The sequence below is a fragment of the Eretmochelys imbricata genome, chromosome 3, assembly GCF_965152235.1.
Source record: "Eretmochelys imbricata isolate rEreImb1 chromosome 3, rEreImb1.hap1, whole genome shotgun sequence".
NCBI classification, from domain to species: domain Eukaryota; kingdom Metazoa; phylum Chordata; order Testudines; family Cheloniidae; genus Eretmochelys; species Eretmochelys imbricata.
This window is the reverse complement of record NC_135574.1, coordinates 209,049,919-209,065,902: the sequence shown is the minus strand read 5'-3', so window position 1 is coordinate 209,065,902 and position 15,984 is coordinate 209,049,919. Positions and strand designations below refer to the sequence as shown.

The window sequence follows — 15,984 nt, the reverse complement described above, 5'->3', positions numbered from 1 at the left end:
GTGATTAGTAGTCTGAGGTGCATCATTCCTTGAACCGATTTTGGCTTTATGCCATTCCGTGTTGTTGGAGAACACAGAAAACGTGTTGAATGTCACAGGAACACGTTGAGCTGCTTCAGAGATGTGCTAAATGATAGATTTTGTAAAGAGTTGTTTTAAAATCTTCTTTGTGCTCTTGTGCATTTCTTTCTTGTTCTAAAGCCTGTGGTATTATGATGTGTCCCTGCCATATTCAATCCTGGTCCAACTCTCAATAAAATCAGTGGTACGGCTTCAATGGGGTTTGGATCAGGCCTTTAGTTAGTGCAATCAGATATATTTTTGCATGAGTCAGATTTTTTTACTATCTCTTTTTATTTTTGACTGGGCACAATAGCAAAAAGTAATAATAGTATGAGGAACAAGTCTGTTCCTGATCCACTTTTTCCATTTGCTTTTCCCACTGCACAGTGCCCTTCTGATCGCTGTGCTGTGTGTCTGCCTGCTCCAGGAATCTAGAATTATTGCTCTTACATGTTTATTGGCTGCTAAGTCAGATTTTGCATTTTTTCCTTTCCGCAGAAGCTGCCTTATGTGTATAGAGCCTGCAATCAGCACCAAACACCTTCACTACCAGAGTTTCCAGCTCTTCGGCTTTGACTTCATGGTAGATGAGGAACTGAAGGTTTGGCTAATCGAAGTCAATGGGGCCCCTGCCTGTGCCCAGTGAGCATCCTCTTCCTGTAATAAAATGGTAGCTCCCGTGTACCAACAGCACGGCACACCTGGTCTCTTGCTGCTGTAGTTCTGAAGAAGGTGTTGGCTTTCCTCTCTGCTTGGTGGAAAGCTATCATTCCTGAAACTGAGACCAGATACTTGCCTCCAACACGTAGCCTGCTGCTCCGTCAGCTTGGCGATCTAGGTGACCCTGCCTTGAATGTGCTCCAGAAAGAGGCCCCTCGCTCTTGTGTGGGGCTGGAGAAAGCTCTCCCTGGCTGTAGTGCTGCAGTAGCTACAACCACATGGCACGCCAGAGTTCTGCCTCTGTGCCAGAAGGCACATTTCCGCTCAGCTGAATTTCTGCAACTTACACTATTTCTCAGCAGGAATTTGTCGTTATCCCTCTCTCCAAGCCCAGCAGCAGCATGGTCAGGGGAGGGACTTACTGGGAGAGGCCCTTCGTACCGGTGGCTTTTCCCCAGCAGTAGTGTGAGCCAGTCCAAAGGCTGAGATGCCCACTCCTGGAATTGTCATATGAAAAAAGCTCTGCTGTTCAAGTATCGAGCTCAGTTTCAATCTGTGAATGAAAACTCTATTTGTGAAAATTTAAATGGAACTGAGAAGAGTTTTTTTGGTTCTTTTTATACCTGTGGGAAACAGGCAGAAATTGTGGAACTGAAGATTAGTGGGGGAAGGGGAATGGGCAGAGTCATTGGTGATTAAGACGGGTGTGGCTAGTGGGTGGTACTGACTGCCTCTGGATGGTGGAGAGGTTAGTGGATGGAGATGTAAATAGTTCAGGGACTTGGTTTACTAAGGACTGGCCTTGACTTTCAAGTTAGGTCAACATAGATACGGTGCTCAGGGGTGTGAAAAATCTACACCCCTGAGCACCATAGCTATGCACACCTAGCCCCAGGTGTAGAGACAAGTAGGTCAATGGAAGACTGCCTCTGTTGACCTAGCTACCATTGCTTGTGGAGGTGGAGTTCCCACAGCAACGCAAAAACCCCTTCCATCACTGTAGGAAGCACATACACCGTGGCACTACAGTGTCACAGCTACAGTGCCATAGTTTGCCCCAGTAGTGCCCTAGTCTAGATGTGGCATAAATCTAGGAACTTCTGGAAGGTTGGCAGAGCATCTGATAACCTGGCTTTATATAAAAGCTGGCTAGCTTTTCAGCTGTTTGTCAGCTTTACCAGCCTTGTTTGTAGTGTGCAGTAGGTGGTGGTTTCTCATTTCAGCTATAACAAGTGTGAAAGCTGCTGGTCAATACTACGAATGCGGTGATTAGAATTTACTGAGTTCACGCACTGATACTTGGTATATATCCAACTTAAGATGTATAATGTTGAAAGAGGTGGTAGGGAAACAATCAATTGAATGAATTGAAATAATAAGAACAGATTATTCTTCTAAAGCAAAATATTAACATTGTCAACAATTGTGAAGTAGAAGGATAGAAATCATTTGTGCTCATCTCTAACCATGCAGAAAATCAGTTTCTTCAGACTCTTCAAGAGCAAATGTACCATTGAATGAAACTTTGTCTGTTGAAGTGTAAGAGAAGAACACCGATGAGTATGATCCTGGAAGTGAGACTTTTTTGATGCTGTCACCAAAAGGTAGGTGCAGTGATCATTTAAGTCTCTGTCCCAGGCCTTCCAGCAGCTCTTCACTATTGGTTCCGTTCAGGAGCAATTTCTCCTCTTCTGACAGCCAATAAATAGCAAAGAGCAATTGATGGTTGTGCATTAAAAACAACCTGAAATGCAAATACTTTAACTTGATAAGAAGGCAGGATGCTTCCTTCATGCCAATAACAGAATCCCCTTCAGTGGTGCACAACATGAGCACTTTACTTAAATTCTAAAAAACTGAATTCCTTTATTGAGCATGTGCCAGAGGAACATCATGACCAGTTAAAGGCTCTATTTAAGAGGGTCAGCTTCTAGCAAAGAAAATGCTCCAGGCCTCCTCAGACGTGGCAGCCACTGCAGAATGGTCTAGTTCCACTGCGGTGGTCATGAGAAGAGTGTCTTGGCTGCAGATGTTGGGCTTTCCGAGAGAGGTTCAGAGTGCCATTGAAGAACTCGCCTTTGACCGTTGTAAACCCTTTGTGGATTTGACAGATGCTTCTCTACACAATTTAAAGAAGTCGAGAGCCCCACTGAGATCTCTTGGAATTTATACTACTGAAAATAAGAGGAGATTTAATAGGTCTCTATCACAGACCATCTGAACCTCTGGCCAAGAGACCAAGATACTCAATAAAGAAACCTCCGTCAGCTATGATTACATCTTCCCAGCCATTCACTTCTTCTAAGCAACAGTGCTGATGGCTCAGTCAAGAGTCTCCAGCATCCAGTCAATAGGTATTTACAGCTGCAAAGAAAAAAACAAATAATATTGTGTCCATGTGGGTGAAGATGCCATCCAAGGAAGGGGTGAAATATGGGAGAGAAATCTTTGCCATTTCCTTGGACTGAGCATAAAAAGACGATAATTTTCAGAGATGCAGTCATCCTAAACTTCTTATGTACAGTGTGGGCATTCAGCACACTGCTTATACCTCACTGAGAAAGAAGTAAGGCTCAACACAGTTCTAGTGCATATTGTGGTTCACATCTTCTTCCACAGACACCATTATCCTCTTGGTTGGTTGAAAAAGGAGGATGGATGCAATAGTAGTGGAACAATCAGGAAGACTGTATCTCTACACGTGCATCCAACTCCTAAAAGTGTTGGAACTTGAAAATGAGAAGAACTTTGATCAAAATACAGCTTGGCTTCTGCACCACAAGGGTTCTACAAAGAGGCATTAAACTTACAAAAGCAATTGAGGATTGTTTTGAAAGGACTTGACAGGTTACAGGTTGCTGACACTGTCATGGTATCCTGGGAAATTTGGTTTGACCTAATTTAACAAAGAACGGCAATCACACGAGGACCAGATTTTAAAATGATTCAGAGAAGCTACAGAATCAGTCATGCTGGCTAAGCAATAGACAGATCTCAAACACAAGGGCATAGGTGGAGCCCAGAACAGGAAGAAGTGCCTGCATCATGCTAGTTGGAATATAATCCTGAGTTCCTTCCCTGTCGCATTTTAAGATGAAGATCCAGATTTCTACCCCAAATATGTTTGTGAAGGAGGATTTGTTCCATAGTTCATTCCACCATGTTGATGCAAAAACTGTAGAAGCAAAATCACAGATGACAGAACAGTCAGCTTTTAAAGGACCTGAATCAAATCAGCAACAATTGAATGTCTGTTTAATCCTATAAAAGAAGAGGAGTACTTGAGGCACCTTAGAGACTAACCAATTTATTTTGAGCTGTAGCTCACAAAAGCTTATGCTCAAATAAATTGGTTAGTCTCTAAGGTGCCACAAGTACTCCTTTTCTTTTTGCGAATACAGACTAACACGGCTGTTAATCTGAAACCTGTTTAATCCTATGGGACTGGTTTGGTCATAAGTGTAACAGGCTAAGTGCTGGAAAAGCAAACAATTTGGGGAAATGTATTGGCTTCTGCAGAAAGCTGCAAAATCGTTGTGGGCCTACCTAGTAGACTAGGGACAGACTCAATGATTGTTCTTACATTTTGGTGAATTATAGAATTGGAAGGGTGGGGTATTTTTGGACAATAGCTGAGGGTTTATATTCAAATAATACACGTGCTTTGGTTTCATTTCATAAAACCTTTCCTGGGTTTTTTCACTGGTGTGTTTTGTGTTTGAGAGAAATTGCTAAAACTTAAAATCCAATAGCAGGTTTCAGAGTAACAGCCGTGTTAGTCTGTATTCGCAAAAAGAAAAGGAGTACTTGTGGCACCTTAGCGACTAACCAATTTATTTGAGCATAAGCTTTCGTGAGCTACAGCTCAAAATAAATTGGTTAGTCTCTAAGGTGCCACGAGTACTCCTTTTTTTAAAATCCAATGTTTGTTTTTAAAAAAAAAAAGAGAAACTTGGGTAAAAGGCACTTTTGGGTGACATTCTATTGTCCAAGTAATTTAACTATCCAAATATTAAGCAATATATTTCATGAACAAATCAGCAATCTCCGTCAGTGGAACAGTGGATAGGAACAGGTTTAATTTAATGTTGCGTAGAGAACTCTATCACCTCACTCTGCTCCCAGTGGTGCTTCTGGAGCACCTGCCCATTCCCTGTTGTTGCTGCAGCTGTATGCTCTTGACCTTTTGGTCCCAGTGCTCAAAAACAAGTGTTGCATGCCAAGATGAGGAAAATCCAATTGTAAACCTTCAAAAGAGTGTGTTGCTGATGCAGTAGGCCTGCAAATGCTAGCAGTTGCTCTGTGGGAATGTGGTTTTGAAGAGCAATTTAAAGAATGTGGTGTTCATACTTCAGACAAGACAGTGTATTTCACCCCTACCCTGCTGTACTATGAACAAAATATAGGGGAGCCTAAACCCATGTAAATGTGGGATTGGTTTATCATTGGCTATAATAAATATCTCAAATAGACCTGGAAAGTATATAATTTGTGTAGAGCTGCATCTCAGATTTTGAAGACAGATCCATGTTGCATCAATGCCTGCAAAGGTGTTCAAGAACCATTCACCCTAGTGAAAAGATGCCCTTGTAATGCCACCAACTAGATCTGCCAGGAGTTGGTTGAACTTGCGCACGTGAGTTTCTGGAAAGAAGTGTAAATATTTTGCATGTGAGGAGTGTGGCCTGGCGTGGTGCTAGAGGAGCAGCTGTGTTGGGCTCCTGACTTAGGGGCTCTCCTTCAGAAACTGCCTGTGACAGGCTGCCCAGCTCTTGGGCGGCCCCTGGGCAGCCTCGCTCTGCTGGTGACTCTGGAGGAAAGCTCACTGAGCCAGACAACAGCCTGTGGCTTTGGGAGTGAATTCCCTGCCGGGGCTCAGAGGCAGCTCAGGAAAGCACACTCCAATGGAAACTAGGTGCAGATGGGGAGCTTATTTAGACTCAACGTTGTATCAGAGAGGTGTGTTACTCCCAGAGCAGGGGGAGAGAGAAGGAGTTTAGGCTGACCAGAGCAGGGAGCTCTGGGGAAACAAGTTCAGTTTATTCAGTGCATTCCATCTATGCACTCTGAGACTCTTTGGCGAGTTGGTGTCAAATTGGCTTAAATTAGAAGCCCTATGATAAAACCCTAATGGAGAGGGTGATCTAGGTTCAAACATGAACCTCTGGAGAATCTCTCTTGTCATTGCACCCAACTGCAGAACCCTTTCCAAGGAAGTTCATCTTTCCTTTCTGGTTTGAGAGGCCATATCCAGAAAGGAGCAGCGCAACTAGGGTTTGGCGGTCAGCCTTTTCACTTGCTAAGGGCTTCTGTTTTTGCTGATAGCACTGCATAAGGCCCAGCCACAGAGACAGGTTTACAGGAAATGATTCTTGACAGCTAAGGAAATCAACACAAAGGTCCCCCAACTAGAGACAACACTGGGCATTCTGCATTAAAACAGAGAACTTGTATTAATATTGCAGCAAGAACCGATGCTATTCAGAAACGGATGCAGGACGTGGAATTGACACAGAAGCCAAAAGAGTGAGAGAATGTACAGGTGTGGGGTGTGGAACCTTTAATTTAAAAAATGAAATACTTAACCAAAGGCATGTTTTGTGTTTTAATTTACAACTATCAAGATGACTTAAAAAGGAGAATGTTCTCTTCTCCTAACATTCTTTAAAAACTGGTACCCGGAGGTCTAAGGATCCATTAGAAATGAAAGAGAACACAGAATGCTTGCCAGAAATCCATCTAACACCATGGTTGGGAGAAAGACACTGACTTTCATAAATTGTCAGATTTGATACAGAAATAGTCTACTGAAAGCAGTGCAGGAGAAAGGATCTGGAAGCTGAAGGTATGCTGAGACAGTTGCACAGGTGAAAAGACCTTGTTAATCCTGGTAAAGAAGGCCTTGGTAGGGAAAAAACATATCCGCCTCTGTTATCTCCAGCCCCATTACAGTACATCTTCAACAGAAATTGCCTTGTTTGTTTTAGGACAGTGACAGTCACCAGAGATGAAGAAGAACATCTGCATCATTGAAACAGATAAATATTCCATCAACATGGAACTCGTTCGTCAGTCCTTGTATGCAATCTATAAAATCCAGGAATGTCACCCTGAAGCCTGTTATCTTTGTAGAGTCAGTGTGAAGCGATGGGCACAGCTACAAGCATGGATGAGAGCTCTTTTTGTTCAGAATATAACCAGGTTCCGTCGTCACCGGATTTTGCAGTCTATCACTGTCCAATTTTTATGTTCTCAGACACTCTCTGCTTTTTTACACATGCGACTTTACGAATTACACCCATCCAGCAGCCCAGACTTTCAGCTACTAATATTGTGACTCACTGACACTACATGTATTGATAGTGCCATACCATCCCATGTCAGTAAACGTAGGAAGGTCTAGAGCTGTCTAAGCTGGGCAGTCTTAGCTGTGTAGCTCTTGCTGAGTTAAAATACCTTATCAAATATTGATGCTGTTCACTAGACTGAAGTTTGTCTGGTCGTTCTGTCTCACGTTGCCCCACAAATAAGGCTTCTCCTCTCATCAGAAGGTAGACCTAGTTGAACAAAGTCCATTGTTGCTATGCCAGAGATTAATTTGTCCCTTCTTTAATTTTTTTGTGTGTAAAAACATCAAAACACTGCTCAGAATATCATTGATTTTGAGTTTGATGCTTGGAGAAATTGTGTGTGTTTCATAACCTCTGTGTGTGTGTGTGTGTGTGAGAGAGAGAACGAACAATTATACTAGACTGATCTTAGGTTGATTTGTTTTTCCATTATTGTCTAGCCCCTTTGGAATGAGCCTACCTTGATCTCTGTTGACAGTGCCCCTTGGCTGGTGCTGATAATACCAGCTTCATGAAACTTACTGTGACGAAGCACAACTAACTCTGCCAAACCATTGAAATCCCTGTGCAGTGCCACACAAGCAAACCTCATTTGCTGTTGCATCCTACTGCCATGTTTCTTTGCAATACTGAAGCATCAAAATTACACGACTGTGATGGGGGGGAGGTGCACCTGCTGTGGACTCTTCCACAAATGTGCTAAGTATCTTCTGCAGCATTGACATGGTCCCTGAATTGGGGTTTCCATTTGGCAGCAGAGATCTCCACCAAGTTGGCTTTACTCGTCTCTGCCCATTTTGTATCAGATAAGGAGACCTGAATGCATATGACATGGAGCTCTTTTTGCTAGGTTTTCTTACTACTGCAGAATTAGTGGAGTCTACGCATCTCATGATTTAGGGTGGAATTCCGCTCTCAGGTGAACATGAGAAAGTTCACTGGCTTCAATTTGAGCTGCACGTCTGTATCTAAGTCCAGGATTAATACCTACCATAGGAATGGTTTGGTAGGAACGTTTTCTATTATAAATAGGATTAATTCAGTGTGCTAAACAGTAATTTGAATCTCACGTAATTGTGAAGATCAGAAATTTTCTTTTTTTCCCCAAAAAAAGTCTTGTGCTTCAGTTTAATGTTTCAAGTTAAGTCCCTACTGCTTTTGTTCTATAATCTGTTCTGACAGTAAATAAATGTAGAACTACCCACTGTGATCTTGTAGTCCATTGCAATAGCTACTAGAAGGCATGGATTTACGATTCCATCTTTGCTTAGATGGAGAGAGAAGTATAGTAAAAGGGATGAGCAGCCTCCCGGGTAGTGAGAGAAGAAGCTAGAAGGGAAAGGGGTATTTATACTAATGCCAAGATAGTATAACTGCTGCTAGGAAAACTTGAATGAGGGTAAAGAATGTTCAGTGTGTCTCTCTTTTCCTGTTAAAATATCTCATTCTGATTTTTCTCTCTTTTCTTCTAGGAAACTTTATGCAGAGCTTTGCCAAGGTATAGTGGATGTAGCCATCTCTAGTGTCTTTCCCCTCAGTGACATAGTGCAAAAGCAGAGCCAGCCATCAATATTTATGAAGCTGTGATGACAAGACCATCTTAGCGAGACACATGGGAGAGTTGCCATCTGTCGATTCTGAGGGAAGGCTGTTGGATCATTGACTTTAGTATCATGCCAAAAAGGAGGAAAGAGAGACAACTTTTTGGAAATTCACGAGGAAAATATAAATAAAAGAAGGCTTCCAAGGAGAGTCCAGGATGAGCCAAAGTTGTTCAGACAACTCTGCCTGTGTTTCACCAAACTATGCTTTGGAAACAGCTCATGTGACTTTAATAACTGAAGCAAATCTCTCTGGGAGAACAGCAAAATAATGTTTAAAAAAAAACAGGAATACAATAATATTGTATTATCTCGTCCTTTTCTAAAAAGAAACCTTTTTTCCTTTTTTTTAAATAAGGCAATTTAATGAAGAGTACCATTGATGTGGGTTTCTTGGTTCATCACCTGCTGCAGTTTTAGTGCCTTAGCTCAGTCCCCAATAGGTAACTCCTTTTTGTTCCTGCTCCATTTGTGTAGAGGTGAAAAGCGGTCTTGTTTTGTGGGATGTGTAAAAGAAGAAAAAGTTAATTTTAAGTCTGTTTTAAAATCAGCTAACGAAACACCCAGTAACGATATGGCAAAGGTAGCACCACTGAGGGTACTGTATCTAATGTGATGAAGTAGCCTAGGGGTTTAAGGAGGTTTTATTTACTTGTATCCATTGTCTAATGAGATTTGAATCAGCTGTCTGTCAGTCTGACGCAGTTGGAACCCCTAGAAAACAAGTACTCGGCCCCTCCCTTGCCGATCTGCAGTTTTTAGGGAGCCTAGGTTGACATTCTTGTTGAGAGCGTTGCTGTAACAGAGTCTGACTTTCCTGGAAGGCTTGTTCAGAGGGGCATTCAAATTATCTTAGTTCAGCTCTTCTTTCAGTTTTTATGCTTTTAATACCTTCGTTTTTGTTAACCAAAACAACACCAAGGGACCCTGGCAGCCTCTTTAAGATGCATCTGAGGCTTGAAAAAAGAATCCTTTCAACCCCACCAGTTGTTTCCCTTTCAACCCAACCAATTTTATCTCTCTCCATTGGACAAACATTGCATTTTTTAGCACTTACAAGTCAGCACCACCGAAACATGGCTGTGCTTTGTGCCCCAAGCATCATCAGTCAGTAGAAATAGGCTCACCTCTTGGGGAAAGCATTTGATGATCAGCTGGTGCTGCTGTAGAACAGCAGGGAAACTCTTATTCCATATTGTGTTATATTGTGATAACCTTTTAAAAAAAAAAATAATAATTTTAGGTCAGTGAATGTAGAAACTCACATTTTTTAAGTATAACCTAAATAGATATATGAAATCCTGGGAACATTCCCCACATCATAAACAGCCCCTTTAAGTTACAATTTTTAACCTAAATAGGTTGGCTGTGTTTCTTTGTAGAACACAGTGGGGTCCCTAATAGCAAACTGGGTACTATAGATCATAGGTGTGTTCCGTATTGCAATGCAATGTGTTGGAAATTTTCAGTAGGAATAGAGAGGTGGAATTTTAGATTTAATCTTAGTGTTTAAGAAGTAATAATCTGTGTCTGCAAATGACTAATACTAACAAGATCCCCTTTTTCAAGGAAACCAGTAAGATTTCTATAAGCTATTACGCGTTTTCAATACTGAGCTGCTGCAGTTCTCCTACATGCATTGCATGTTGCATCCTAGCATATTTTAGTTCTATGATTAGATTTTTTTTTTCTACATATTTTAAAAGGTCAGTGAAATGAGGCAGCTTCCTACCAAACAAGTGTGCATGACTGAATGAGAAGCAGAGTCTGATACAGAAAAGCATGAGAGACTTGTTTAGAAGAAGGATCTCTCTTGTGTGGTGCACAATCCCCACAGGATGCTGTTGTGGAACACTGACATCTGCACCTGAATCAAATCCAGCAAGAGTTCTGGCTCTGCTGGTCGGATCAGAACTACATTCTGTTGTCTCTGACAGTTGCTTTGGGTTGAGGATACTTACATTAAGGGTGACCCAAGCAAAAGAAAAGTGGCTCCTGCTACCAAAAAAAAAACACATTTAGGAGGTTCCAAGCTTCTGATTGGCTGAGTTTAATAAGCATTGAGTTACGTAGTCTAATTTTTCCCTCCAGTGAAATGTCTGAGCACTCTTACACACTTACCTCGACTTAAGGTTGAGATTTCCCATCTCTGAATTGTTACCAGGCTAGAGCTCTGTGAATGAATGAAACTGTCACACTTTGCCAAGTCACTGGTGTTCATAAATCTTGGCTCTATAGCAAAGGGAGAGACAGAAGCATTTCTGAGAGGTGTACAGAACTTTAAATCTCATTGCTGGGGCACACTGGGGGAGTTTCTGTTCCATAGCTTAATTATTTCGATCCAGAACAGCTAGATTTGGGGACGGACTCAGCCACTCATCTTAAAAGTCTGTCTATTTGAAAACTTTGGCCAGGTGGCTATCAGATTGTCACTTCTGCCAAAGCGCTTCATACTCTTGCTGGCTTCATTTATTTACAGCAAGTAAATAACTTACTTCACAACTCTTCACACCATTGCAGCTTTTCTGCAGATCTCTGGGATCTAGCATTGAAGCTGCAGAGGTCGTTCCATTGGTGTGAGTTTTCTGCTGTAACGCCAGTTGAACATCATCTGTACATCAAGCCAGACTGCAGGTGAGACAGGAAACATCAGTGAAGCAGTTAAGATTCCTTAGCTGACTAGCATTCTTTCCTTATATCAGATGGCAAAGAACAGGCCTTATTCTAGGGCTTGTATGGGGCTGCCTGAGCTCACTGTCAAGAGCCCAATTACCTTGCTTGGCGGAGGGGCAGTGTAAGGCCAGGAATTTTGTTTTGCAAAGGGAGTAGCCAGGTGATTTGAGTTGGGTTTTCACGGCTGCAGGAAAAAAAAAGGAAAACTAATTTTAAAAATTAACTTGAAGTCTCCATTACTGTGGAGGCCAGGAAGCCTATGAGGGGGACAGACAGGGTTTGTACTGAAATGAACCCACAGAAAGCCTCAGTGGGGAATGTTGGATAATCCTAACTCATGTGACTACAAGCCTAATAAGGACACGGGCGCTATCATTAAAACATCAGTCAATATTTGAAGCATATGCCCCCTTTAGTGTAATCTGTCATGAATTCCCAGGTACTGGAGTTATATATAGGGCTGTCAAAATCCAATGGCTAGCAGATTGCCACCATCACCATAAGAGGCTGCCCCTCTGATACTTGGTAACATAAGTGTGTTGCTGCTGTGCAAACTTCTCTTAAGCAGTAAGTGTGAAATGAGCTCAAGTGTTGTATATAAATATCTGTGAAAATTTGATGGCAGATGTAACGTGCATTTGAACTATAAAGTGGTTGAAATATTGTATTCCAGAAGTTGACAAGAAAGACTGCTCTCACTGTGTGTACAGTGAGCTCACGTGTGAATGGTGGGGTAGAAGTTCCAAAAATTGATGTCTAAGTTAGGGTCCTATGTCCATAAGGGGCCTGATTTTTCAATAGAGCTGAGCTCCCAACAGCTCTCATTGATTTCATGAAGAAGCAAAAAAAGGCACAAGCCCAAATTTAAAAAAATTCTTTTTAGGTCACCTTTTATTTCCATTTCACTGATAGCAGTAGTAGCTAGATAGTGAAGTGCAAATGAAAAGCCATCTGGCTAATACCAGTCAGTCAAATGGAAATCAAAGGTGACTTTAATTGAAAGTGATGAATTTAAAACCTGGGTTTGCCCCCCTGGTTTCTTCCTGATGTGTATGAAGTGAGCCTGGAACCTGTGGTGAGGTTTGGCTTTGCACGTGTTTTTACCTTTAGAAGTAGCAGGAATGTCAGTCTGGTCTCATTGGTCTTGCTGGATGTTGGAGGACGTGTATTGTGAGCTCTCATTCGTTAACTCATTACTGGAAGAGGGAAGGTGGTGTGGACTATTTAAGGCCATGGCTACAGTAGAAAAAAGGTGGGGAAGTGATAAGCTCATGTTAACTACCCTGTGTTAAAATCCTAGTACAGACAAAGTAAGTTGTAGCTTTACCACATGTTAGCTGGTCAGAGTAACCCCCAGGTTACCCCCCCGAATTTACCTGACCAGAATGTATTAAAACCACACCGTGCTTTGCCTGCACTCAGATTTTAATGTGTTAGCTAACATGTTTCAACACGCATTTTTCCCGGTGAAGACAAGGGCTGGCAAAGATGTCCTTTATTGAGAATGTGTATCAGACATGGAAGTAAAACAGGTATGAACCAAAAAAAGAGTTTAAACTAAAACTCTCTCCCCTCTCAGCTTTCGCTCTTGTGATACCCTCATTTTACTAGCCGGTTAGCCAGTTAAGACTGGGCTGGAATGTGTAAAATAAATTAGGGGAGGGGGGATCTTAAAGGTCTTAGGCCTTTTTTACCTCATAAAGAAGTGAAGAAAAGGCACAAGCCCTGAGGCAGTTGACATTTTCTTCCTTTGCAGGTCGCCTTTAAGAATTAATAAAGGTTCAGCAGCTGTTCCTCTAGTGTGTTCAGTGTGTCCCTATAGGGAACTTGTTGTATAGGATATATATAGAGAGGAGAACATCTGCTTAGTGTGAGTCCAGCTAGTTGGGGCAGTAGAACCCTTCTCCAGACATGCTCTTGTAAGCATCTTGTTTGTGTGCTGTGCTCCTAGGGGAGACTGATAAAGCAAAGCTGTTAGCATAGTGTGCGAGATGGATCATGCTGAAGTGACTCCAGGCAGCCTCCTCCCACCCTGGTTTGATGGTCCCTGGATGAGCGTTGCAATCCTGTAACAGTAATCATGGGACTATTGTCATTCAGGTGTGGGAAAGTCAGAGAGAGAGATCTTACTTGTTCTCAGGATGTGCAGTTTCAGTGGGGTGACCTGCTGAGCAGGTAGGGACTGTCATCTGTGCCCATCATTTTACAGTGGGAGGAAAGCCACACAGACTCCCCCGCTGTCAAGCTACCTGACAGAACCATCCCAGTGCAGTTAGCTGGGATGCGATTGGGATAATCTTAATCCTTGACAGCCCCAGTGTTTATTGGAGAGATTAACTGAACGAACAGGCCACACACACACATACACAAACAAATGAAGAACTGCTCCCCCTTGTTATACAGTAATGACCAAGTACTGCATTTACAATGGCACTGTACGGCAGTGTTCTGGACCATTTCTGTGTCAGTCTGTAGTCCTGTCATTGATAGGTACTGGGTGATGACAAGCTCCCTTGTTTATGTTCTCACTGCACAGATTCCTTGTCTTGGAAAGATGACCAATTGATGTTATTTGATGGTATTGACAAACTTCAGTCTATCAGCCCACCTCACCTTGAACGTTACTGTTGACCTTGTCCTGTTTTCAAGTTAGGCTCCTTAGATTTCTTGAGTCTAGGAGGAAATAAAAGTTGGAATATATGTTGCAGTGTACGTAATGCCCTGCCATTTTAGAGCACCTGCTTGCTGCCTTTGGGATAAATTCTGCCACTGTAGAGCCACAATTAACTCTGGACATCAGAATGGGGAGCCCCGCATTTACAGTAAAATCTGCACCAACTTTTGTTTTAAGCAACCAATTTAATGTATTCATGTGTAGAGTTTCAGGTACATATTTGTTTGACCTTGAGGTTGGTTATAATAGACCTCCAGTTGATGATCTCTTGCATCATCAATCAAAAGTCTTTAAACTAAGGCGTTTCACTGTATTCCAAACTAACTGAATTCTGTTTAGTAAGGATCTGATTATTCGCACAATACCTGTTTAACTTTTCTCACCATTTTTAAAGATGTTTATCAGGTTGTCAAATTACTGGCTTCTTTGCCATATTCTTCGAAAGGCCTTTTCTCAGAATTCTACAAGGTTAATTGACAATAATACTTGGAGGGAAGAGGGGGGAAGGCATTTGTTACAGCAGAAGAGCAGTGTGTAACCAATTTCCCCATCCTTTATACCCTACTTATATCTGAAATATAAAATATTTTTCTGTCTTCCACGGTGGTAGTCATTGCCAAGAGAAAACATCAGAAAGGTAACTGTGGTTTCTAAAATTCTGGGTGCTCACACTAAGGAAAATGTGTTTTGTCCAATTATCAAAATGTCTTTATCTGTAAGGGACTTGTTTTTGATTGAAGAGTTAGAACATTGTATGCTTGTGTGTAATTTTAAGTTAAGATCATGAACTTTTTTAAAGAAATTGCAAAAATAACATTTTCTAACTGAAGTCCTATAAAAGTTTAATTGAAAAGGCCTTACTTGTTAATGAGCTCTTGAAAGAGATGGATGCTGCTTTTGAAGAAGACGCATATCATCCTACAGAATGTGATTGGTGTCTAGGCTGATACATTGTATCCTTTTTTGTGTATGTCATTGAGAAGGATTTCAGACATGGGCTCTCTGAATAAGGGCCTCATGGAACTGGAATCCTGGAAGTCCTGTTTTCAGTTTGTCTGTGGCTTGTCTCATACAGGATAGGGGGAAATCCCATTTTAAAATTCATTGTGATTTTTGTGCTACAACTGTAATGTGCTCCCAGTCCATTTCAGAGGCTGACCACAACAGCCAAACAATTATGAAAATGCTGATGCTGTCTAAGAAACCAGCTTTGTTAAGGAGGTCAGTCTTCTGTATCGCATTGTAATCAAGACCCTTCAGGACTGCATGCATGTGTATGGTCAATGCATTTCTTGTTCTCTAAGCATTGTTCTCTGCTAAGAGGAAAACACTGTGCAATAAGTAAGAGTTAATAATAATGTTTCATTATCAATGTCAGCTAAAAGTGTCTGTGGAAAACAGTAATGTTGAAAGGATCTGAAATGATCACTGTAGCGTACATAAAAGAGCTCCTGAAGTTACATCCTATAGATCTTTAGTTTGTGTTTTCAAATTACTATCATGATGTGAGTGTGTATGTATGTCTCACAGGATTTGTGAGCAGTGCATGGTTCTCTGACATTTGTATTCAACTCTGTCCTGAATAACAATTAAAGAGAGAAAATCTTATTACCTGTTGTCTTTTTCTTTGTGAATAACTATACAAAGAGGCAACCACAGATGGGCGGGGAGTCTAGCTAAGCAAGCTGCTCGCCTTTACATTCACAAGTAAGCTTTTCAAGTCTTCCAAGTGGATATTGTGTCGAGGGGTAAATAGAGGGGAAACACATCAAAATAGATATGCTCACTAGCAGCTCTACTGCTGCTAGGAAATACCCTCCAAGGCTTTGTGCCCTTGGCTAGGCTAACATTTTCCAAAGCCTCTTGGGGATTTTGATGTTGGGGGGAGCCCTCAATCTCTCCTGGTGAAGCTGTGCTGCTCTGTATAAATAAATGGAGCGGGGGCCTGGACCTTGGGGGTCTC

The 15,984-nt window shown here is 41.8% G+C and overlaps 1 protein-coding gene across 3 annotated transcripts in view; it reads left to right on the top strand.

Annotated features, from left to right (window-relative positions):
* Positions 1–15,629, top strand: part of TTL (tubulin tyrosine ligase) — a 35,385-nt gene extending 19,756 nt beyond the window's left edge. Inside the window, exons 6-8 of one of the 3 annotated variants that reach the window (XR_013345791.1) lie at positions 562–705; positions 2,197–2,327; positions 8,546–15,629. Coding sequence is in view for 2 of the 3 variants with exons in the window: in XM_077814222.1 (XP_077670348.1) it covers positions 562–705; positions 8,546–8,660 (259 nt within the window). In the remaining variant the exon portion in view is untranslated. The remainder of the gene's footprint in view (positions 1–561; positions 706–2,196; positions 2,328–8,545) is intronic. The other 2 variants (XM_077814222.1, XM_077814224.1) reach the window with 2 other exon arrangements.
* The last annotated feature ends 355 nt before the right edge of the window (positions 15,630–15,984 follow it).